General features: G+C 44.0%; 1 protein-coding gene across 2 annotated transcripts; it reads left to right on the top strand.

Moving 5' to 3' along the window:
* Nucleotides 1-7,187: 7,187 nt before the first annotated feature.
* On the top strand, nucleotides 7,188-17,133 carry BOD1 (biorientation of chromosomes in cell division 1). Of its 2 annotated transcripts, XM_008983020.5 has the most exons (4): nucleotides 7,188-7,660; nucleotides 10,866-10,990; nucleotides 15,254-15,450; nucleotides 16,361-17,133. In XM_008983020.5, the coding sequence occupies exons 1-3, from the start codon at nucleotides 7,424-7,426 to the stop codon at nucleotides 15,447-15,449; spliced, it is 558 nt and encodes a 185-aa protein (XP_008981268.1). In that variant the 5' UTR covers nucleotides 7,188-7,423; the 3' UTR covers nucleotide 15,450; nucleotides 16,361-17,133. The 2 variants fall into 2 exon arrangements, with proteins under 2 accessions (XP_008981268.1, XP_017826435.1); XM_017970946.4 differs by lacking the exon at nucleotides 15,254-15,450.
* The last annotated feature ends 6,547 nt before the right edge of the window (nucleotides 17,134-23,680 follow it).

Below are 23,680 nucleotides of genomic sequence, written 5' to 3'. Positions count from 1 at the left end.
GGGATAGGCTCCACACCCACCTCACACCACTGGACATCCTGTGGACACGTCACTGCCCTGATGCTGAGACACAACATCAGGCACCTCCCATGCTGCCCACGCGGCTATTACACACCTCTGTGGGACTCTGCCTTGGCCCCTGGGAGGGCTGGCTGCATTAAACAACAGCCACCTATGTCCTCAGAAAGCTTTCTGAACTCAGGAGTCATAAAATCTATATGCATGTCCCTCCTTACCCCTGCACGGCCCCTCCTCTGTTCAGCAGACCACCACAGCTCAGTCCGTTTCCTCTCTAGAATCATCATGGGAATACCAGTCTAGAGCCTGGCCCCTACCAGGCACTGTCTCATGTAATTCTCACGGCATTCCTGTAATGAGGTTCTGTTGTCCTCATGTCACACACAAGGAAAGAGGCTCCAAGAAGAGAGATAATCACTCCTGGTTATGGGGCCAGGACTCACCCCAGCCAGACCTGTCTCCAAAGGCCACAATCCTCCTGATATGTTGTACAGGGGAACCCAGGCTTTAGACATCAGGCAGGCTTGTTTGAACCCTGGCTTCAACACCAGGCAAGTGATGTTCTCTCTCTGTCCCTTAGTCTTCTCATCTGTAAAATGGGAATAACATCTGTCTGTCTTGCAGAGCTGTTGTCTCAACTAGAGGTAATGGGGGGTAAAGAGGTAAGGACCAGCTATATAGAAGGTGCTTAATCAATATTACTCCCCTTCCCCTGGCTGACACCACCTGCTGTTCTGCCTCTTCCCATCCTTTGAATCTCTAGGATTTCAGCTGTGTTTTCAGAAAGATCCAGCATCTGCTGGGGACCGCTCAACCCTCCGAAATGAAAGGACTCCCATGAGTGTCAGTTCAGATACTTCTACTTGCCCCTGACAGAGCCTGGCTACAGAGAGGTTGTACCTAAGCCACACCCAACCACACCTGAGCTACACCCAACACCCAGAGCTAAACAGGATGTGGGAAGTAGGTGGATGAGATGGGGTGGCAGGAGAGCTATTCCCCTGGGCCTTACAGTCCAGAGTCCTCAGATTTAGATATTCTCTCCAAACAAGGCTAAACATGCAATTGCAGAGAAATATTGGCAGGAGCAAAGAAGACATTTGTCAACAGTTTTAAACTCTGTCCCATCATTACACCCCAGGGCATGCAGCACACATGAATTTATACCCATAATACATACCAATTCTTCATTAGCGTAGACGTAGCAAAATCACTCATCACACTGTACTGTGTGCATGGCAGCGAGGGAATTATTAGATTGTTCAGTGTGTCTCTTACAGACCTATTACTCTTCTGATCACCCTGTTTTAACTCCTTTCTTTTACAGAGAGGACGCATTCCTGACAAAGGCCATAGAGCTTTAGAGCTTGCCCTTTGTGTTCAAGTAAATCTTTACCAACGGTATTCCGTTTTAGGCAGAAGCGGCCAGCCAGAACCAAGCAAGCAGGATGGGAGTAGGAGTTGAGGAGAAAATGATTTTGAGAAACCCACATGCTGAAAATAATCTCCCTTTCCAGTCTGTTGATGGATCTGATGTTTCTACCCAGAGGAACAACAGTGTCCCACCTTGGCCCACTCTTAGAAGCCCCTTGAAAACTTGCTTAAAAATGCAAACGGCCTTGGCCTGTCTCTACAGATCGATTCTATAGGTTTGGCAGGATGACTGAGCACCTATATGTTTTGATGAGGTCCTTAGGGAATTTCAACAAACACCAAAGTTAAAGAAGGATGGACCTAAGCTGTCTCAAAGAGACATAGAGTAAACTAGGTTGACTCGTAGTCATTCATAGAAATTATCTGAAGGCATGGGGCCCTGGAGAAGAAATTTGATTCACTCATGCATTTATTCACTCATTAGCTTTCACATTTGGTCATTCCAAACATGACGGGTTTAGAGGAGGGACGTGGTCAGGGCTATAATAATCAGATGGGCTGGGTTATGCTGCAGTCACACTCCAAATCTCAGTGGCTTAAAACAAAAGGCCTCTTTCTTACTTATGCTACATGTCGGGTTATCTGGGGCCTCTGCTCCATGTCCCCTCACTCTGAGGCCCAGGACGATGGATTAGCCATCCTCTCCAATTGTTCTGGTTACCACAGCAGGTGGAAAGAGAGCTCTGGAAGGCCTCATGTTGGTATGAAAATGGCCTGGCCCAGAAATCCTTTCTGCTCACAACTCTTTGGCCAGAACTAGTTACGTGGCCCCAACTAACCCTTAGGGTGTTGGTTCTTGAGTGTGGAACCTCCATGCAGGAAGAAGGAAGGATGCTACAGCAGGAAGGAGTGGTGCTACTATCAGCAATGCAAAGTTTTCCCAGAAACCCTCAGTTTTTCTCTCCTCAACCAGAACTGGGCCCTATGGTCACTCTTAGCAACAAGGAAATCACAGATGTATATACTTTAGCCAGACGTGCTGCAGCCCCAAACACAATTGGGTCCTGTTTACAAACTAGGGCAAATGGATGTTAGGTAGGCAATTAGAAGTAACTGGGGGCAGAGGGAGTAACAAAGGTAGAGGATGGACCCAGACCCAGCAGCAGTAGCATGTAGGACTTGGCCATGAACTTGGCTTCACTGAGTCTACCAATTTAGAGACTGGCTGAGCCAATCCCTACGTCTTCATAAGATTGAAACTATCAAAGTAATACATTTATTAGTGTTAACTCTAGATACACATTAAGATTTCTGCCCAATAATGGACTACAATAAAATACAACAAGCTGCTGTATCAAGGCCACATTATTAGTTATTAGCTATTGAGGGCCTACTGTGCATCAGGTTCTCCACACATACTGTCTTCTAATTTTTGTGACAGCTCTGCAAGTTAGGTATTACTATCCCCACTTTACAGATGAGCAAATGGACACACAGACTAGCTAATGGATTGCCCTAGGTCACACAGCCAATAAACAGAGGTGCTGGATCCAAACCTAAACCAAACTCCAAATGTCTCACCTTTTTCTCTGTATTATGTCAGGTTGCCTCTTTCACTATACATCCTTTAGCGATAATAACGTGACATGACAATGTGTTAAATCTGTGACATGAAATCTTGTCCAAGATGTGTATTTGGTTGGAGAGACCGTAGTAGTGTTGCTTGGTGCTAGGGATCTCTGTTTCTTAAAGCCCTGTTTCTTTTGAATGTGTATCGGATCCAATCTATCATTAGAAATGCTGGAAAACATCAAAGGGAAACAAACGATGAAAAGAAGCAGGGATCAGATGGTGCAGATGTAGCCAAAATACTATAGATAGGCAATGTCAAGAAACTCTGGATGCTGTTAATTAAGAAATGAACAGTTGTCCTGACTAAGAATTGGCAAGACTCCTTGGATGAATATACAGAGGCAAGAAGGAAAAGACACACCTCATCATCACAAATAAAGACCAATAACTGCTCTACCTCAAGCAGGTATGGGGTCTAAATGCAGCCCTGGACTCAGTCTTAGAGCTCTGGATGCTCTTGTTGCAGGACTAGGATCTTCGATTAGAAGGTTGGAAGGTTACCAAGACAACTCCCAGATCATCTAAACTTGGGCCTGCTCCAAGCCCCGACTCTTAGTCCAGTTTAGTCATATGTTATGGACAGAACCCTAGATTGACCCCTCTGAATATTGACTATATTCTGACATTTGGTCCAGGGTAGTATCAAAAGTCTTAAATGGCCTTATCCCATACCTAGAAGAGTAAATTTCCCATTCACTCATCCTTTTTTTTTTTTTTTTTCATTCATCCATCATGTATTTGTGGAGAGCCTGATGTCCCAGGCACATTTTTGGTGCTAGGGATCCAATGATGAATGTAACAGACAATCCCTACCTTTGTGGAATTTAGAGGCTAAGAGGAGAAATAGAAGTTAATTAAGTAACCTCCTGACCCAAATGTAAATTGGTGACCATGTTATTAAACATTTGCTAAAGACCAGGACTTGTGCTAAAATGGGTTGCCGAAATGGTACTTAAGCCTCTCCACTGTCCTGGAGAAACTAAGGTTCAGAGGGCTGATACAACTTTGCCAGCTGGGATTCCAATCCAGTGTCACCTGATGCAAAAAGTCCATGCATTTGACTACTTTCTCATGTCTCCCGCGGCAAACTATAGATCTCATTTCTTTTCTTGTCTTTTCTTTTCTTTTTGAGACAGAGTTTCACTGTTGTTACCCAGACTGGAGTGCAATGGCACGATCTCAGCTCACTGCAACGTCCGCCTTCTGGGTTCAAGCAATTCTCCTGCCAAAGCCTACCGAGTAGTTGGGATTACAGGTGCGCACCACCATGCCCAGCTAATTTTTGTATTTTTAGTAAAGACGGGGTTTCACCTTGTTGACCAGGATGGTCTCGATCTCTTGACCTCATGATCCACCTGCCTCGGCCTCCCAAAGTTCTGGTATTATAAGCGTGAGCCACCGTGCCCAGCCAGATCTCATTTCTTTTCCACTTTGGGTGAAGTCTACATTTGGGCTTGTAGAGGTTCCACTTTTTTATCTAGCCTTTGACAAAAAATATTCCAGCACCTAATGTGTAATTCTTTGGGGTCGGGCAACTTGTTACTGGCAAGTTTTAACACTGAGAAGCAACAACAATTTTCTACATAAATGATACCTGAAAACAAGATTACTACCTAGGCCAAAGTTAAAACAATATTCTGCACAAACATTTCTGAATGTTTTGGATTATTAGTACAGCAATGGCGCTCTCTGATGACTGCTGGTGTGTATTACATGTGTCTTGACTGGGGAAGAATACATTCTGGATGTGCCGGAGGCCTCCTATTCTACAGTTTGGATAAATAATAAGCCTTGCTTCGGCTTGATCACCTTCATTCCTCAACCCCTTCCTCTTTTATCCCTCACCATTTACATAAATTCCAGAGGGAAGGTCATGGATATAGAATGCAGCATCTTCCAAACATTCAGAGACCTAGCAACCAGGACAAAGGTCCCCATGACACACAGTGAAATTGTCACAGTGTGAACCATATGCAGACAATCTCCAGAATCACTTACTCATTAAGTCGTGACAGGACAGATTCATCTATCATCTCATGCTAGAATGCTCCTTCTTTTTTGAAGATAATGGCTATACATAATCCTACCCACGCACTCTGTGACACTATCCCACACCTTTAGGAAACAGGAATTTATATGTTCACTTTGAGCTAAGAACTACTATGCTAAGAACTGGAGACACAGTGGTGAACAAGTCATGGTCCCCATTCTAAATCTGACACTATCAGGGGACACAGGTGGCCAAATGGTCTGTAAATTATTCACTTCCAATTATAATAATTGCTACAAAAAATGAGGCTTTGAGCATCTGTAGCATGGAGGAAAGATCTCATTGGATCTAGGAGTCAGAAGAATTTTCCCTGAGGAAGGAGAGTAAGATGTGGTGTGCCAAAAATGGAGAATGGGCTAGTCAGAGTGATCAGGGGCTTGGAGAAAAAAGGACCTGGAGCTGAGATAGCCTGAACTGGGCTTCTCCTGGGGCTAAATGTGAGTGATCAGTGTGGAGTCAACCAGTAGGAACAGACATTAGGTAATCTCAAGGATGGTGAGCTATTAAGAGAGAGTATTCATCATTAACTGACCCATTGTGAATGATTGAGCTGGTGTTAGAGGAGGAGTATAATCTAACACCTGAATATTTCTTTTGAGGGTTAATTTAAACTCTCTTGGCCAGCATGGTGGCTCACACCTGTAATTCCAGCACTTTGGTAGGTCCGGGTGGGTGGATTTGAGGTCAGAAGTTTTAGACTAGCCTGGCGAATATGATGAAACCCGTCTCTGATAAAAATACAAAAATTAGCCAGGTGTTGTGGTGCACACCAGTAATCTCAGCTGCTTGGGAGGCCCAAGCAGGAGACTTGCTTGAACCCAGGAGGCGGAGGGTGCAGTGAGCTGAGATTGCACCACTGAACTCCAGCCTGGGGGATAGAGTGAAACCCCATCTCAAAAAAAAATTTAAACTCTCTTAAGTTCTAAATGTTGGTGTGGAGAACATCCTGGATCTCTACCAATTCTGCATCTCCCCAGGAACCAAGGACATTGCAGAATTTGCTATTTACGTTCCCTCTATTCCCTCTATGTGTAAGATGAGGAAATAACAATAGCAGACATAATTGCTGAGGTTGGGAGCAATTATGGGAGCAATATGGGAGCAGGAGCTGAGCTAACAATAGGCAAAAGATGAAGGAAAGAGAGGATAATGGTGGCAGCTATGGGAGGTGAAACATGCAAGATATAGATCCTCAAAACCTGGGTTCAAATCCTACTCTTCTACCTCTGGGTATGTGATTAGGTTAACAAATTTTCTTCTGCCTCAATTTCTACATCTGTAAATAGCAATAACAGAAGTATGTATCTGCTATTTAGATTATTGCAAAGTAGTGTGTGTAAAGTGCATAGCATGACACCCGGCATTTTAAAATTATTCAATATTGGTGCATTATTATTGACAATAGTTAATATTTGGGAGGAAATCCACACACACACACACACACACATATATATATATATATATATACGAGAGACTTTTTTTTTTTTTTTTTTTGGAGACAGAGTTTCCCTCTTGTTTACCCAGGCTGGAGTGCAATGGCGCGATCTCGGCTCACCGCAACTTCCGCCTTCTGGGTTCAGGCAATTATCCTGCCTCAGCCTCCTGAGTGGCTGGGATTACAGGCACGCGCCACCATGCCCAGCTAATTTTTTGTATTTTTAGTAGAGACGGGGTTTCACCATGTTGACCAGGATGGTCTCGATCTCTTGACCTCGTAAGTGGGAGTGCATGCGAAAAGCACGGATTCCTAGGTTTCGACCCATAAATACTGGATCAAAATCTTTAAGATATCATCCTGGTTATCTATACTTTTAATCAGCTCCACAGATGACTGATAAAATCATGCGCTGCTGGGATGTGTTGATGAATGGGGTCTGCAGAGTGGGCGGGGAAGGCCCGGCGATTTGCCGCGCTCACGAGGCCTGCGCCTACAATTCCCATACTGCCCTCGCGAAATCGCGGCGAGCAACCCGAGGCCTGCCGGAAGTTGTAGTTTCCTTTGGCCAGGGTGCTGCCTATAAGGAATACCGGCGATGGCTAGAGAAAACTTCCCGCCCCACAATGCAAAGGTCAACGATGACGCCATCTGGGGCGCGCCTGGAATCGAGCAGGCAGTTTCTGCCGCGTCTACCACAACCTCTGCAGCCTCCGAGCTGGCCGTCACCCCCGCCGCCCCCACCACCGCCCCCGCCGTCATCGCCGCCGCCGCCGCCGCCGCCACCACCACCACCGTCATCTCCGCCGCTGCCTCCTAGGGGCCCGCCCCCTTCGCCGCCTCTACACATTCTAGACCTTCTGTCCTGGAGAATAAGCTATAGTCGGTCTGCCTTGTGGGCCCGGGGCGCAGCCATGGCGGACGGCGGCGGCGGCGGGGGAACGGGCGCGGTGGGCGGCGGCGGAGCTGGCCAGGCCTCTGCCGGGGCAGCAACGGGCGCTACTGGGGCCAGCGGAGGCGGTGGCCCCATCAACCCCGCCTCGCTGCCTCCCGGCGACCCGCAGCTCATCGCTCTCATCGTGGAGCAGCTCAAGAGCCGGGGCCTCTTTGACAGCTTCCGCCGGGACTGCCTGGCCGACGTGGACACAAAGGTAGCTGAGGCCGCCTGGGCTGAGGGGAGCGGGGCTGCGCTTGAGGCTGCCGGGTTGCAGCTTTGATTTTCGAAAGCCGAGAGCAAAATAAAAGATTGCTTTAAAAAATCTCAGCAGTGAGGTCCTACTCCGCTTGGGGCAGTACGGAGACCTTTCTGAGCGATGCACACGTGGGTTTCCTGCCTCGTTATTTACTACTAGCTGTGATTTTAACCATTCGCTTTTCCAAACTTGGGGTTTCAATGTGGGTTTTAGAGCCTAGACTCTATCATTCCCAAGATGGAACTCCTCAGGGCCCCTTAATAACGAACTTCGCAACCAAGTAGATAAGCAAAAGTGCTTTAGAATTTCCATCTGTTCCGTACTCACCACTGAGAAGCTAACATTAAACAATGATTTGAACACACAGTCATCACCATTTTATAGCCATCTATTCCTTTTTTCTAGCTGTGTTTTGCAGACTTTAGTGCGCCGTTGAATTGAGGTAAACTGTAGAAAGAGCACGCTTATTCTGCACTTCATCATTGATTAAAGGGGATTTGGAGCCTAGATCCTAATGCCATAGTCGGTCCCATCGGTAAAACGCTTTCATTTTACCTGCCAGGGTGGTTTGGATTCAATGAAATAATGGGTGCTAAGTGTCAGACATACAGTAGTCGCTGGAATGTTAAGTTTCTCCCTTTTCGAAACTCCACGACTGTGGTTTTAGGTTAAGGAGACTTGTCACTGACTGGACTCCTACAGGGTAGAGATTTCTCCTACCAGAGCTGTCATGGAAACATTTTGCTTACCTCACAGCAAGACCGAGCTTAGAATTAGACCTTGGGCCGGGCACGGTGGCTCAAGCCTGTAATCCCAGCACTTTGGGAGGCCGAGTCTGGTGGATCACGAGGTCAACAGATCGAGACCATCCTGGTCGACATGGTGAAACCCCGTCTCTACTAACAATACAAAAAATTAGCCGGGCATGGTGGCGCGTGCCTGTAATCCCAGCTACTCAGGAGGCTGAGGCGGGAGAATTGCCTGAACCCAGGAGGCGGAGGTTGCGGTGAGCCGAGATCGCGCCATTGCACTCCAGCCTGGGTAACAAGAGCGAAACTCCGTCTCAAAAAAAAAAGAATTAGACCTTAAGATAGGATAAAACCTCGTCTGTTTATTCGTTGAACGTTTATTGGCCTACAGTTGCCAAGCTATATGAGTACAGGAGCAAGTAAGTCACTACTCGGCCCTCAAAGCTTAGAGTCTGGGGTAGAAAACTGACATGTAAACCGGGTAGTAAATCATATGTAGAGAGAGAGAGAGTGGTATACACTGTTACTTCTCCAAAATGAAAAGCCCAACTCGAAATGGCCTTGAAACAAAGTAATTTGTTCAATGCATACACATCCCAGATATGTATTGACAGCTTTCACCCTAGGACAAGTTCTCATTCAGATTTCTTATATTCCATTTGGTTTTGTGTGGCTTAATCAATGTGTGCCTGTGATTTTAAAACAAAAACGATTTTTGTTAGCCCACCCCATCCAAGGCTTTGCTTTCTGTGGTTTCATTTGCCCAGTTGTTGCAATATGGAAGTATTTGTGTTCAGGTAGCCCTTATTTTACTTCATAGTGGTCCCCAGAGAAATTCATGCGTAGTGTATATAGGGTTTAGTACTACCTGAGATTTCAGATACCCACTGGGGGTCTTGGAATGTATTCCCTGAGAGGGAATGTAGTACTATTTTGAGCGGACCAGTAGTGGTTGGAACCTTCCCATGTGCAGCTCCTTAGCTGTTCCTTCTGGGAATTACAGGTTTTAATTCTTGAAAATAGTGTTTTTTCAAGCATATCTTATCTGAGACCTTGTTGCTGTAGTCAAGTGGTTCTCAGAGTGTGGTGCTTGGATTAGCAACATCAGCATCACCTGAGAACTTGTTAGAAACGCACATTTTGGGCCCCACTCCAGACTGCTGAAGTATTTAGGGGAAATAGAACAGATGTCTATAATTTACTTTGCAGTGTATCCCAAAACAAATAGAATAAACTGAAAAGTGAACAGATGATGGGGTGGGTAGTAACACTAAAACGTTATGGGTGGGCTCATGAGTTTCTTTGACTTCATGAACTGAGATTATTCTGTATCACCTGGGTTTGTTACATGTTTTGGTAGTGATGTTCACTGTCCTTTGTCCTTTTTCAGTAAAAAGTTGGTATCATCTCAAACCAGATGAGTTATTTTTAGTAGAAGGTATGGTATCAGGATTTATGCTTACAGGGGACAAAAATCATCTTGCTTTAAGCAAAGGGGAGAATCCGTTGTCTCATGGAATCCATGGAAGGATTGAACAAACTCTGCCAGAGGATAGGCATGCATTTGGAACCAGATATTCCCCGCTTGTTCTATGTCTTCTCTGTTGCTTCAGAGTGGAGTCATCCATTTGGTTACTATTATCTCTTGATTACATCTTACAACTTCTTCCTCTCAAGACAGACGGTCAGATCCAATTTTGGAAATCCCAGGAAATGTCTGCATTGTCTTAGCATGGCTCAGGCACCCTCTGCCCTACCCTTGTGAAGAGAGGAAGACATTTACTAGGAAGAAGGCGTTACTAAGCAGATGGCACATGGTATCTGTGAATTTTAGTCCTCTGCCCCCATCTCCTTGCCTTTCTCTTTTCCAGGTTTAGTGGAGCCTTTGAGTTTGCTCTCTCAGCCTTTCAGAAGAGTCCACTCATGGAATTGAGGCCTCCTGGTTCCTTTGTCAACTTCATTTCACTGCCTGTTAGCAAACTTTACCACAGTAATGCTGCATAACAAACTGAATCTCAGCAGCTTAAAACCAGCGCTTATTCACATGCTCATGGGGTGGCAGGTCAACCAAAGTTCAGCTGAGCTAGGAAGGCTCAGCTGGTGGCTCGGCTGCAGGCTACCCAGTTGTGGGTCCAGGCTGTGAATTGACATCAGGCCTGCTGCACGTAGTTACTTGAAAAGTAGATGGAATTATATAACTAAAGCACTTGGCATTGTGCCCACCCACCATAAAGTGGGTACTTGTGTTAACCATTAATTCATGGCTGCCAGGCTGCATGGTGATCTTCATGCTCAGTGAAAGTGGATTTAGACTTGACAATAATGTTTCTGTGAAAAGCAATGTTCTGAGTGACTTAAGTTCAAAACTTTGGTGATATAACTTATGACCTTGCCTCCTCTTTTTAACGTTTTAGCCAGCTTACCAAAACCTGAGGCAGAAAGTGGATAATTTTGTGTCAACACATCTGGACAAGCAGGAATGGAATCCTACGATGAACAAAAACCAGTTGCGAAATGGTCTGAGGCAGAGTGTGGTTCAGTAAGTAAGCAGAATGTAAAGCTTTTGAAAAGACGGTAATCACAAGTGTGATGCCCAAGAAGGTTGATATCTCTGTTTAGTCAAGGTTGAAGGGACGTTATATCAGTATCACTTAGGAGTTGCAGCAGTCTGCTCCTTTATTACATTTAAGGTTAAAGTAAGCAAAGTACTTTCAATTTCAATTGAAATTGAAATTCCAGGTTCTACAGCCTGTGTAGGTCTCCTGTGTGCACATCTCTACTGGGTGCATTGAAAGACATTCCAAACTGTGAGACATGTTCCCTGCTTTCTGAAGTTTCAGTGTCGTCTGAACATAAACGTGAGTTCTATACCAAGATATCAGGGCAAGAGGAGTTGGGTCTTTATTCTCACAGGTGAATGTGAGTTAAATAAATTCTTTGAGTCCACCGGGGCTTCCACCTCTAAAGTGTAATGGTGGCAGCTTTCAGGAAGGCATGGTCTTAATAACATGTTGTTACTTCACAGTAGCAAACTGAACCTTAGTTAATAAAGGTGCTATTGATAGCTTATCTGAGTGATTTTTCACTGTCACTGGGCACAAAAGTGGACGAGGGTCATGGAATCTGGTCATAACATTCATGAGCTAAATGGGAGAACACATTAGTGATTGCCTGGGGTTAGGGATGGGAGGATGAGTGTGAGTGTGGCTTGAAAGTGGTAGCACAAGGGAACTTGCGATAGTATAGTCGATGGTGCAGTCAAGTATCTGAATTGCTTACGTGGAACAACTCATGGTAAAGTTGCACAGAGTTACACACACAAATGAGTGCATGTGTAACTGAAGTCTCCGTACAGTCTGGATTGGACCAGTGTCATTTTCCTGGTTTTGATATGGCACTGTAGTTATGCAAGGTGCTAACATTAGAGGTGGCTGGGTGAAGGATGTGTGTGAAACTTCCTGCACACTTCTTTGCAACTTCCTGTGAATCTGCAGTGATTTTAAGATTTTTAAAGTTTTTAAAAGAAGTATTACTAGCATGCTAGTAGTTTCAATATGGCTTAATGCTGGGAAGAAGCCTGATATCCGAAGATGCCCAGTGCCTTATCATTCTGGAGTCAGCACTGAGTGCCTTTCCCTTTTTCCAGAGAGCAGACTGGTGGCACCAGGCTCTTTCAAAAAGAAAGGGACAGTAGCTGCCCCTTACTGAACAAGTCTTTATTACATGTCTGGCACTGGTCTTTACATATATCACTCATCCTCATGCATAGCCTGTTTCACAGCTGAAGTTAGTTGTGTTTACCCTGTCTTTTAAAGGACTGGCCAGCATATTGAGTAAATCAAAACACTGAACATTTTGAAATATTTGGAAAGTTGCCATAATTGTGTGAAGGCTGTTTACATTGCTGTTAATTTCCATAATGAGCATGGGTGTCATTCTAGGGGCATGCATGTTCTTTTTGCATTTCTTTAGTAGGAACTGTAATACTGAAAAGTGCACAGAAGTACTGTCAAATAATTAGAACATCCCTTGATCACCACCCAGGCTGAGAAATGAACTCACACCCTCTAAAATGGCCTAGCCGCGGACATACCTTCCCCCACTCAAAAGTCTCCTGACTTTTATGCTAATCATTTCTTTACTTCTCTTCATAGTTTTTACCACCTCTGTGAAGTTTTTTTTCCTGCTTTTTGATTTGACTTAGAATGTATTAACCCTGAAAACATGAACTTGGCTTTAATACTGGGACATTTCTCCACAATTCTTGCTAGCATTTTGATTTTAAGGCAAAATCTACTGGAGTTTTGAAACGCAGACTTTCTGCTTGCCCCAGGATGCTCTCCCCATATGGACACTGCAGGCCTTCAGAGCATTGGCTCACTGGCCTGGCTGTTCTGGTCCAGATGCTGTAAGCCAGTGCCACCGCCTGGAAGGTTTAACAGGAAGTCAGCCTCTATTAGTGAACTGAATTATGATGAATACCTCTTTTAACTATACAATATTTGTTCATTCCATCTTCTACTTTAGGCTCCCGACAAGATTTTTATGTTCTCCTCAAAAGCTCTAAAACTCTCCAGGAAAGTGAGCTGCACCCTCTTGGTTCTTTGTTTTCCCTGATCAGGAATCTTGGTCAGTTTGGGATGCTTTAACAAAGTGCCATAGACTAGGTGGCTTGGAAACCACGGAAATTTACTTCTCGTCATTCTGGAGGCTAGAAGTCCAAGACCAAGATGCCAGCATTGTCAGGTTTAGGTGATGGCCTTCTTCCAGGCTGCAGTCTGCTACTTGTTCTTCTCATGTGGTGGAAAGAGCTAGCTAAGTTTCTGGGGTCCTTTTTGTAAAGGCATAAATTGCATTCATGAAGGCTCTGCCCTCATGACCCAATCCCCTCCCAAAGGCCCTACCTCCAAATGCCGTCACATTAAAGATCAGATTTCAACATAGGAAGTTGGGGGGCATTCAGTTCATAATGTCAGTCTTTTACATCTAATAAAGACCCCTGTGAATCCGACTCAGAAAGGTTTGATTGAAGTTGGAAAGGTATTGGCTTGTGACTGAGGAGAGGTGGCTTTGCTTTGTAACTGACCCATAGCCTCTTGCTAACTTTGCTGTACTGAACAATGCTCATTGCTTAGGGTGGATACTGTGTAATTCCTGGTCTACCTGAAAATGTGCCCTTCAGTGCTCTAATGGTGGTGTGTTTACATCTAGGCTTCCTGTTGATAAGCTATTAGTTACCATTGAATCCAGGAAGCACTTTACACATTAATAATCTTTCCCAGTTCAGGGCCTGTTTCTCGTCTTTGTCATGATGTACATTTACTCATGTTTTTCCTTTGCTATACCCTGACAGACCATTTGTCCGGTTGCTGTCCAGCCTATTTTTACCCAAAGGCTTAAATGGCCACAGAATTCTCAAGTCTACAGGAAAATAACTAAAACCTGCCCACATGCTTGTGATGGTATTGGAATATTTCAATCCTTTGAGAACACTTCACTTCGAACCTTATGGGCTGTTTTCCAGACTGTCCAAATATGATCTGTTTCCTGTCACCATCGTTTCCAGTACCCCATCCTAAGTGTTTGAATATAGACGTTGATATGCTTTGATTTTTGCTCTACTTCAGAATGGATTGGGGTTGTAATTTAACCCTCTATTGTTGTACTGGCCCAATCATAGAAAGTCAACACCAAGACAAAAGTATGCCAAATTGCAGGGTCTTTATTGCCGGCGGCCACAGAGGACTCACGTCTCTCCAACCCGTGGCCCCGAAAGGAGGGTGTCAAGACCTTTTATACCTGTAAAACCACCTCAGGAGTGAGGGGCAGGGGCAGGGGTGGGGATGAGGGGCTTCATATGTTCTGAGGGCCAGTGGATTCTGTAAATCACCTCCTGGGCGGAGATGTGGGTGAGGGGCTCCGGACATTCCAGTGGATTCCTGGGCGAAGATGAGGGTGAGGGGCTCTGGACTCTCCGAGGGCCAGGGGACTTTTTGACATTCTGATTGTTACTTAAGTTGTTCACAAAAGTCAAGATTAGCATTTGTTTACACATTATCTGGGTAGGGTGGAAATTACAGTCCTTAATTACTTACTTACATTTGGGTTATAGAGAGCAGTTCCAACAGAAAGCTGAGGTATGGTTGAGGTATGCAGTTTTACGGGGCTTTTACCATATCACACTAGGAGCTTGGAACTCATTTGTTTCTTGTCTGTTTATTGTTTGCCTCCAAGTTGCCGATTATGTGTAACAGGTAGCAGCCACAGCTGAAGGCCATGGTGAATTGCTGGTGGTGTAAATATCCCCAGCCTCAACTGATCTGCCTTGTTTAAGATTTGAGGATTAGTAAACAGGTTGCTGCTGAAGCTGCTTCTACTTAGGCTATTAAGAGAATGAATGTTGAAGGAAATGGAGTCAAATTCTAGGCTCACTGGGTTTGACAGTACGATGAAGGTTTTCAGTGCCACACGTATCAAGTTCTTTCTTGTCATCCTGTCATTTGCTTCTTGTCTTTGGAGCAGCCCACTTAGGTTAGGTTTGTTTGGTTCCTTTGTACAAGGATGGGTGAATTTGGTTGAGATTGTGCATTAGGAATAACAGCTGGTGGTTGAGAATTGTCTCTCAGAAGTGAAAATAATAGCTTGAGCTCTATGTGGTAAGTGGATTGCCCTCTAAAAGAACTCCCTAGAAGGGCTATAGCTTTGAAGGTGGGCGTTTATTGGGCTCCCACATGATATTTATTGAAGCTGAAGATAATCCTGAAGGAACTAAATAACAGAATGATCTGTTTGTCTCCACAAGGTCAGGGATGTTGGAAGCTGGAGTAGACAGGATTATTTCTCAGGTGGTAGATCCAAAACTAAACCACATCTTCAGGCCACAAATAGAACGAGCAATTCATGAGTTCCTGGCAGCCCAGAAAAAAGCAGCTGTGCCAGCACCCCCTCCAGAGCCCGACGGCCAGGACCCACCAGCTCCATCCCAGGACACTTCCTAAGGTCCAGTATCCTGTCTTTTGTCCAGGAGCATGCATTTCTGTCATGTAGATATGTAAAATGGATAGGAATGGGGTAAGCCATAATTGAGGATCATGTAGAAAGTATTTACTGCAGATGGTCTTCTACTGTTATGAGTCATTTTTTACTGATAACTAATTAGTAGCATTTTCATGTGTCGGTGACTGATTTTCTGTTCCACTAGAGCTAAACATGTAAGCTCTGAATACATGCTTCATTAGAAACCAGCTGAGATGATTGGTGTGTATAAGGGAGATTCAAATGAAAGTCTTATTTTTCTGAAATGCTTAAAGAAGTCTCTCCCCTGGACGTGAGTTAACTTGGGCTTGCAGTTTCATATAAAATCAAGCAGTGCCTTCTGAAGTGGTATTCTAAATGGGATTCAGAGTCTGCTTTGAGTGCGACTGGATTTCCATGGAGTTAGAAGGAGTTTGTTTACCACCATCGATTAACGTGGGATTCTTCTGTTAGTAACACTCCCCCTTTTTTCAGTTAAATTTGGAATTACATGTAATTTTAAACAGCTGTAGATGTACAAAAGATTTTGGGAGACAGTATGAGCAGTGATAGTTAACAGTGGACTCTTAGCCATTGTTGCTGACCATTGGGTTATATTTTATCCCTTCATTCTGATGTTGGTGTTCTCTTTTAAGGCTCTTTGAGATGTCTGTTATTCTTAGTAAGTGAGGTGAATTCACTAGGGCGTTTTGAGCGTCAGTGATGAACAATGCAAGAACATCAGGATTGTCTTTGTGCCTTGAGTCCAATGTGGAGTGTACAACATGCATTTTAAGTCTTTCTTTTTAATTGTAAATTCCTTTAGGAACATAAAAGTAAGTGAATATAGTCTCTTATCAATAAATAACATTTTGATATTATCTTTCCTTTTTAGAATATGCCTGTCACCTTTTGAAAGCTCAATTTTTGGTGAAGAAATGGATTCGCTTACATAAGAGAGCAACTTCGGACTGAAGATAGGCCAAGGTTGTCACTGGTCTAAAGATTTCAACCTTGACTATGGGCAGTAAACAGATTGAAAGGGGAGCAAGTTCAGCAGCAGGAAAGTTGACCAAGTCACCCCCTGCATTGTGCTGCCATTTGGTCCCCTGTCCAGGGGTGTGACACCAAGTAGACACTACAGAGAGAGAAACACTACAGCAACCCAAGGTTGTCCTGAAACAGACTTTACTTGAACATGGAGACTGCACATGGACTTTAGGGTTTGTGCTCTGGGATAAACGAAAACTACAGTGAGAGAACATAACCAATCCCAAAGACAGTTTGAAAGAACAGTGACAGTAAAGGTTAACTGGGGGTGCTATTTGACAGTGCTTATTTGTTATTGTCTCTCAGAGTTCCAAACTAGATTGTACAAGTCAGTAGCATCAGGTGGCTTTAAAGTTGTGACCTTCTTGTACATGAATCTTCTAGCCAGTTTCCTTTCCTTTGTAATAGGTAACAAAACATGAAATCCTAGAATGTGTGAAAAGCTCAGACATGAGGTATAAGGAAACTCATTTGCAGGCTCTCTGTCCGGAGCTGCTTCCTGTCCTGCAGGGGCTAGTGAGTCTTACGTATGTTTACTTTATTCTCACATTTGTGTTTTTTTAGGAAAGTTGTCGGTTAATGGCTTATCTTTCATAATAAAATCATTTGATACTCTTACTCTGAAGCTTCAACTGAACCTTAGACCTCAGGTCTGTAAAGGGCAACTTTTGTCCTCTGTCTCTATGCCATGTCTGTGCACCGCGCATGATCTACTGGCAGTGAAGGTTGGTACATATAACTTGGAACTATTCTCTCCGAAACTAGTAGGTGTAGCTGTTTCTCTCCTCCCTGAGCCATTACTGACACTGGTCTTTAGTTGAGGTAGTCCATGGTGTGTGTCAGTGTTTCTCAACCTTAAGTGTGCAGAAGTAGCGCCTGGGGATCTTGGGAAAATGCATATTCTGATTCAGAAGTTCTGGGGTGGGACTTAAGAGCGAGTGTTTCTGACAAGCTGCCAGGTGATGCTGATGCTGCCAGGCCTCTGAACATAACTCTGTAATAAGCCTTGGATTAATATAGCCAAGATTATGTCGTACTAAGAGTCTTGGTTCTTGGTTGAGTCTACTACTGTATATTGCTACTAATCTAATCATATTTAACCAGTTCAGTTGGTTCCCTGTTAAGACAAATGCTCCACTTCTACCTTTACCATAAATACCCCTAAATTAGGATTGCATTGTCATATTCAGCAAGATGTTTGGTAGCATGTGCCCTCATTTTAAAGCAAGCTGGCCACACGCATAAGGCAGATGGCAGTCATAACTGAAATGTCTCTTCCCACCTAGTAGGTACAGTTCCATTTCAAGCTGCCTTCACAGTTGCAGGAGTCAACAAAGTTCTTAGCCCCAGAGAATGGGCCCTCCAGTCCTCTCTACTACTAGGCAGACATGGAGTGGCCAGAATTACAAGTCTGTGCTTGCAGAAAAGCTGCTCAGACTAGCTGGAGTGTCCTCTTCAGGACCACATAGCTCTAATGGGAAGCTCCTTTCCTGTGAGGCACTCTTCTGGAGGGAGGTCTCTGCACAGCTACTTTCTGTTGAGCCAGCATCTTGCCTATCCCACACTGACCTCAACTCAGCAACAAAGAAGGCAAAAGCCCACAGAAAGCTTCACCCTTTCTGCTCCCAAATGCTCAATTAACTGCATTTTGTATATGTTTTTGGCAGACAGTTTTTGGTTCATCTCAGATCTCTTACTTTGCTTTTTTCATTACTAGAGATGGCTTGACCAGTTGATGAGAAACACCCTCATTTTCACAAAATGTTAAATGTGCCAAATACCAGAGTTTCTATTTTTTTTTAAATCATTGTGTTATATCTACCAAGAGTCATCTAGATTAGAGATTATTTCATTTGAAAAAAATGGAGCAGAACATGAGATTAGAGAAATAACTGGGCACATCACTGCTGTTGTGTGGACAGTGGACTTTTTGACTCTTAGCTGAGCATCACTGAAAGGGGAGACGTGCCTATGTTGCCTTGGGTAACCATATTCAGATTGGCATACACAAGTGAGTCAAGACAACAGCACTAGAAGATTAGGGGAAAGAAAGCCTCTTCCTCCTTTAGGAGCTGGTCACCAGGTCAACCTCTGCATCCTCAACCGAGTTTTCAGTTGGGTTGGTGATGCAGAAACTAGAAAAATTGTGTATGTTCTGAGATCCTGAGGAAGACAAGACCACCAAAAAATCCCACCTCTTAAACACACCCTTGCTTAATTCATTCCCATACAAGAAATTAGCTGCCACGAGCCACTTAGGCCTCTCCCTCTAGTTGGAAAAACCACTGCTATTTGCAAAAGCCCAGTGGAACACAGTGCTAATACATGAACGAATACTTCCAACACTTGTAAGCCCGATTTGCGGTCATGAGTATCTTAAGAGCCCCGTCATGTAAGGTGGGGTCAGCTGAGGCGAGAAGAAGGCTATCATTTTGAAGCCCAGTTCTTTTCCCTGGGACGGCATCTGTGATTGCTACTAGAGACCCTTGCTTCTGGGACTTTGCCAGTTACCAACTTAAATGTTTGATATTACCAACTCATAATCTCAACCCAGTCCCGATTGTTTTAACTTTTGGCTTTTAGTGACATTTGTGGCTCCTATAGCAAAATTTAAGGAATGGTTTGATCCTCTTTCCATCATTTTGCCTTATCCTCTGTTTACTCATCAGTTGGCTGGAAGGTAAAAGTGTCTATGCATTCTGTGTCACCTTTAGCATGATGAACTGAATAAGTGCTAACAGATCAATTACAGTAGTGGTTCTGAACAGATCCCCAGCGAGCAGCATCAGCATCACCCTGGGACCTGTTCGTAATGTGGCCCCCACCCCAGACTCAGAGATGTGGAGGGCCCCAGCAAGCCCTCCAGGTGGTTCTGATGCACACTAAAAATCACATGTGCTTAGGAAACATTTTAAGTCATGATTGCGAGTGTGTCCAACTGCTCCTGAAGGGCAAGACTACTATGTCATTTAAAAAATTCTCCCATTGCAAGTGCTTGGAACAAGAAGAGAATCAAATATGGGTGAGTACTAAAAGTCTACCTCAACCTTTCTGACTGCCAAATATATGGTGTATTTTCCCTACAAAGGTTCTCATGCTGCTACATGGAAGATGATCCCAAAGTACCATCTAGTCACTGCATCCAACCCAAGGTTCAGGACATCTCTACAGGAGGGACGAGGCAGCTCCTTTATTAGACCTAAGAATTAAAATGCAGGTTGCTCAATATCTCACCTGATAAGCAACAGGAATAATTAGAAAAGGGAAGCATGGGAAGCCTTGTCGTTCCTGGCCCATAGCAATTCCAAAATCCCAGTTGGCAGCTGCTGTGAGGTCACTTAACCTAGGCTGGCAGATGTTCCTTGTTTAGGCCTGGGTTCCATTCTTTAGCAGGGTCTCCCCACTCCATTGTCCTCTGGCCTCTGGCTTCACCCTCTGCTAGGATCTTTCATTTCCATTATCCTCCCTTTCCATCCTCCTTTTTGGCCACACCCAAAAGAGATATTCAATACTCCATTAGAGGTTGTGCAGCCTTCTCAATCCTCATCCCCTACAAGATTGGAGACCCAAGGAACATTTTGAGTTTTGAACAGAGACTTCTGGAACTTGGGCTTGTGAATTTGTCTTGTTTTTGTCAGAATGAGCTTCAAAAATGTAGGAATTTTACCTGATTGATTCCATTCAGTAACATGGGCCAGAAGCCACATTCAACATTTCCTTTTTTGTGACTCAGTTCTCAGATCTGATATATTTCTTCACTCTCTTACCCTCATCCTCTCTAGATTTAAACTAAGTCTAGATTTAAACCTGTGGTGCTTCTGTGCAAAAAAAAAAAAAAAAAAAAAAGCCAGACTTTTTTTTCCCCTGAGCCATTTTGTCCAGCTGGAAAGTTTGCTGGGGTGCCACATCCTTCATCTTGACACTGAGACCTTTGTCATGCCACTGTTTTCTGCATTTATTTCTTGTTTGCAGCTGAGTCAGTTTACTTATTCAACATTACAGGTCCTCGAATATCTGGACTGTCCCTCTTTAATTTCTGCTGACAAACTGGAAAACTTGTCTGCGGGCTCATTTCTTTCTTGTAAGGTCTCTCCAAATACAGGCAGCTACCCCTACCACTGGCATTCTGCTTTCCATCTCTTTCCTTACAGCCATGGCTTCATTAGGTGTGTGCCCTGCCCTGAGTTGCTGCTACCCAGTACCTACTCCTACTATTTGCATTTTTGCAGCTTGCAACTAAAAAATGCTCTGACCAACTGTCTTGTAGCATTTGTTTGATTTACACATTAAATGATCCTCCAGTTGGTAGATGTTTTCTTCAGCTGACTGATCCAGTTTGTACTTCTTGCTGTATTTAAAATTAAGCTTTTTACATGTGAATAATTGAAGAGGCACATGTAGTTAAAAAAAAAAAAAATAGACTGTATAAATATTGATATTTACCTGATTTCCCCAATGGTAACATTTTACGCAAAGGTGGTACAATATCACAACCAAGACTGCTTTATTTAAAAACTGATGGCCTCTGCCTTTATTTCTGGCTATTTACACATCAAAATGTCTTTTGTGAGTTTGCCAGTGCTACTATTGAGCCTACTTTTGTGTTAAGGTTGGTAGGAGATTTTGTTTTGATTTTGCTTTTTTGTGTAATGGTTTGTTCATGCCATATGTAATATATGGCACAAGTGTGCCAAGTAATGTGCTTCGCCATTGGACTACAGCAGTGGCTGGGACAGATGTGGCCCTTCTTCTAATAGTGGGTATATCTCACTGGTTTCTGTGAAGCAGAGGGAAATGGTGTTTGAAATGTCAAAATCCCACAGAGCAGGCAGGAAGATCAAGGGAGAAATTCATTGAATTTATCAACAAGGGCAAGAACAGTTTGAATGGAGAGCTGGGGCTACTGCAAGGTGGCAGTGGGCTGAAGGGTGTGAGAGAGGAGAGGAGGAGGGGTCCCTCTGGCAATTTGATTATTGTGAAAGCTGTCAGAGTCAAAATGGAGTCACTTATGTTAAAAAACCCATATATATAGAGTTGGGGAAGGCCATAAAAAGGGAAAGGTTCTCATGCAGGAATGCCTGATAACAAAAAACTATCACAAGACTGCAAAAACCACAGCCTTGCACAAAGGCCACTGCAGCCTTATACACAAATTCTGCGAGGACATGTGCCCGGCAACTGCCTGTCCCACCTTGGACTGACACCACCCTTGTTATTGATCCTTGTTATTGTAGCCAAGGATAGTTATCTCAATGATGTAATCCTCTCCTATTTTCTTTAAAAACCTTTTTCTTTACCTGCCCGAATGCACACAGAGTTTGCCATGGCATGCGTATTCCCATTGCAGTGTCTTGAATAATGTTATTTTCTTTTAGATAGAATGTTTAGGTTGACACTATCCATTTCTTCACTTACATAGATAAGCTTGTAGTGGGACCACATTCAAAGGGTACAGATGGGTTTAGCAGTGAGAAGTCCATCAGTGTCCTTCCAGTCTTTCAGATACCCCCTCTAGAAGCTGGTACCAGGTTCCATCCTTGTCTCCAGAGACGTCAGCGCCTGTAAGTTTTTACATATGCCTTTAGCTGGGACATGCTTCACCTCTCTGTCTCCAGTGGAAGTTCCTAGAGAGAGGATAGCAAGTCCAGACTTTGGGTGGCTGGCAGTTCTTAAAGATGGGAAGCGAGGGCACTGGGGAAAACAACAGCAGCCTTGCAGAGCTGTGGAGTCCGTGATGAGTGATGATAAGGGGAGTTCACCCACTGTGAGCGCGTGCCGTGTGCTGTCCACCCCTGCACTGCAGGGCTTCCTGCAGGCGCTCTAGCTCTGCACCACAGAGATAACGCTGTCATCCCCACTGACAAGCACTTGTCAGTGACAAGTATTAGAGCTGAGAGTCCAAGCCAGGGTCCACTTCAAAGCCTGTTCTCCCCTCCCCCAATTTTAAAAACAATTATAAGATGCACATAACAAAATTTACCTCTTAATTATTTATATGTATACAGTTCAGTGGTATTAAATACACTCACATTGCTAGCCAACCATTTACCACCATCCATCTCCAGCACTTTGTATCTTCCTAAACTAAAACTCTGTACTCTTTACACCTTAACTTCCCATCCTTCTCCCTCCAGCCTCTGGCAACAACCGTTGTGCTTCCTGTTGCCATGAGTTTGACTTCTCTAGGCACCTCCTATAAAGTGGAATCATACAGTATTTGTCTTTTGTGATTGGCTTGTTGCACTTAGCAGAATGTCCTTAAGGTTAATCCGTTTTGTGGCAAGTGTCATAATTTCCTCCCCTTTTAAGGCTGAATGTATCCCATTGTACATTTGTATCATATTTTGTAAAGCTAGTTTTTAACCACAACTCTGATCTAAGATGCCCAACTGTTAGGAGACACTTAATAACTTTTAAAAACTTTTTTCTTTGAAATGATTTAAAACTTACAGAAAAGTTGTAATACAAATAAAAATACTTATTTTTCCTGAGCCATTTGAAAGCAGTTGCCGACCCGATGCCCCACCACCCGCAAGTCCAAACAAGGATGACCTCCACAGAACGAAAGCATCAGGAAAGCAGCATGAGCACATCGCTACCGTCTAATCCTCAGACCCTATTTCCATTTTGCCGGTTGTCCCAACTACATCCTTTTTAACAAAAGGATCCTGTTCAGAATCACATGTTGCATTTAGTTGTCACATGTCTTTTGTCTCCTTCAATTTGGAACAATCCCTGGGGAATTTTTTAAGACTATAGGTCAGGTCTTTTGTAAAATATTCCTCAAGTTGGGCTTGCCTGAGGATTCCTCATGATCCAATGCAGACTCGGTCTTTGGCAGGAGTATCCCGGATGTGGCGCTGTGCTCTTTCCACTGCGTCCTGCAGGTGTATCCCGGATGTGGCGCTGTGCTCTTTCCACTGCGTCCTGCAGGTGCATGATTTCATCCCTTTGCTGGTGAGGTTAACTTTGATCAGGTGATTCAGGTAGATAATGCTTTTGCCCTTTTGTCATTAATTAGTATTGTGTAGGGAGGGACTTTAAGCCTTTGCAAGTATCTTGTTCCTCACCAAACATTCACACCCATCAATGTTTCTTGGTTGGATAAAATATTACTATGATGGTGGCCAAACGATAATTTCCCAATTCCATCATTTTTTATACA

Source organism: Callithrix jacchus, chromosome 2, assembly GCF_049354715.1.
Source record: "Callithrix jacchus isolate 240 chromosome 2, calJac240_pri, whole genome shotgun sequence".
Lineage (NCBI taxonomy): Eukaryota > Metazoa > Chordata > Mammalia > Primates > Cebidae > Callithrix > Callithrix jacchus.
The sequence above is the reverse complement of the archived record's forward strand: the minus strand, read 5'-3'. Positions and strand labels throughout refer to the sequence as shown.

Coding starts and splice junctions, on each gene's coding strand:
- BOD1 (XM_008983020.5), top strand. CDS start 7,424: ATGGCGGACGGCGGCGGCGGCGGGGGAACGGGCGCGGTGGGCGGCGGC. Junction 7,661..10,865: donor TGGCCGACGTGGACACAAAG/GTAGCTGAGGCC, acceptor TTAACGTTTTAG/CCAGCTTACCAAAACCTGAG. Junction 10,991..15,253: donor CTGAGGCAGAGTGTGGTTCA/GTAAGTAAGCAG, acceptor TGTCTCCACAAG/GTCAGGGATGTTGGAAGCTG.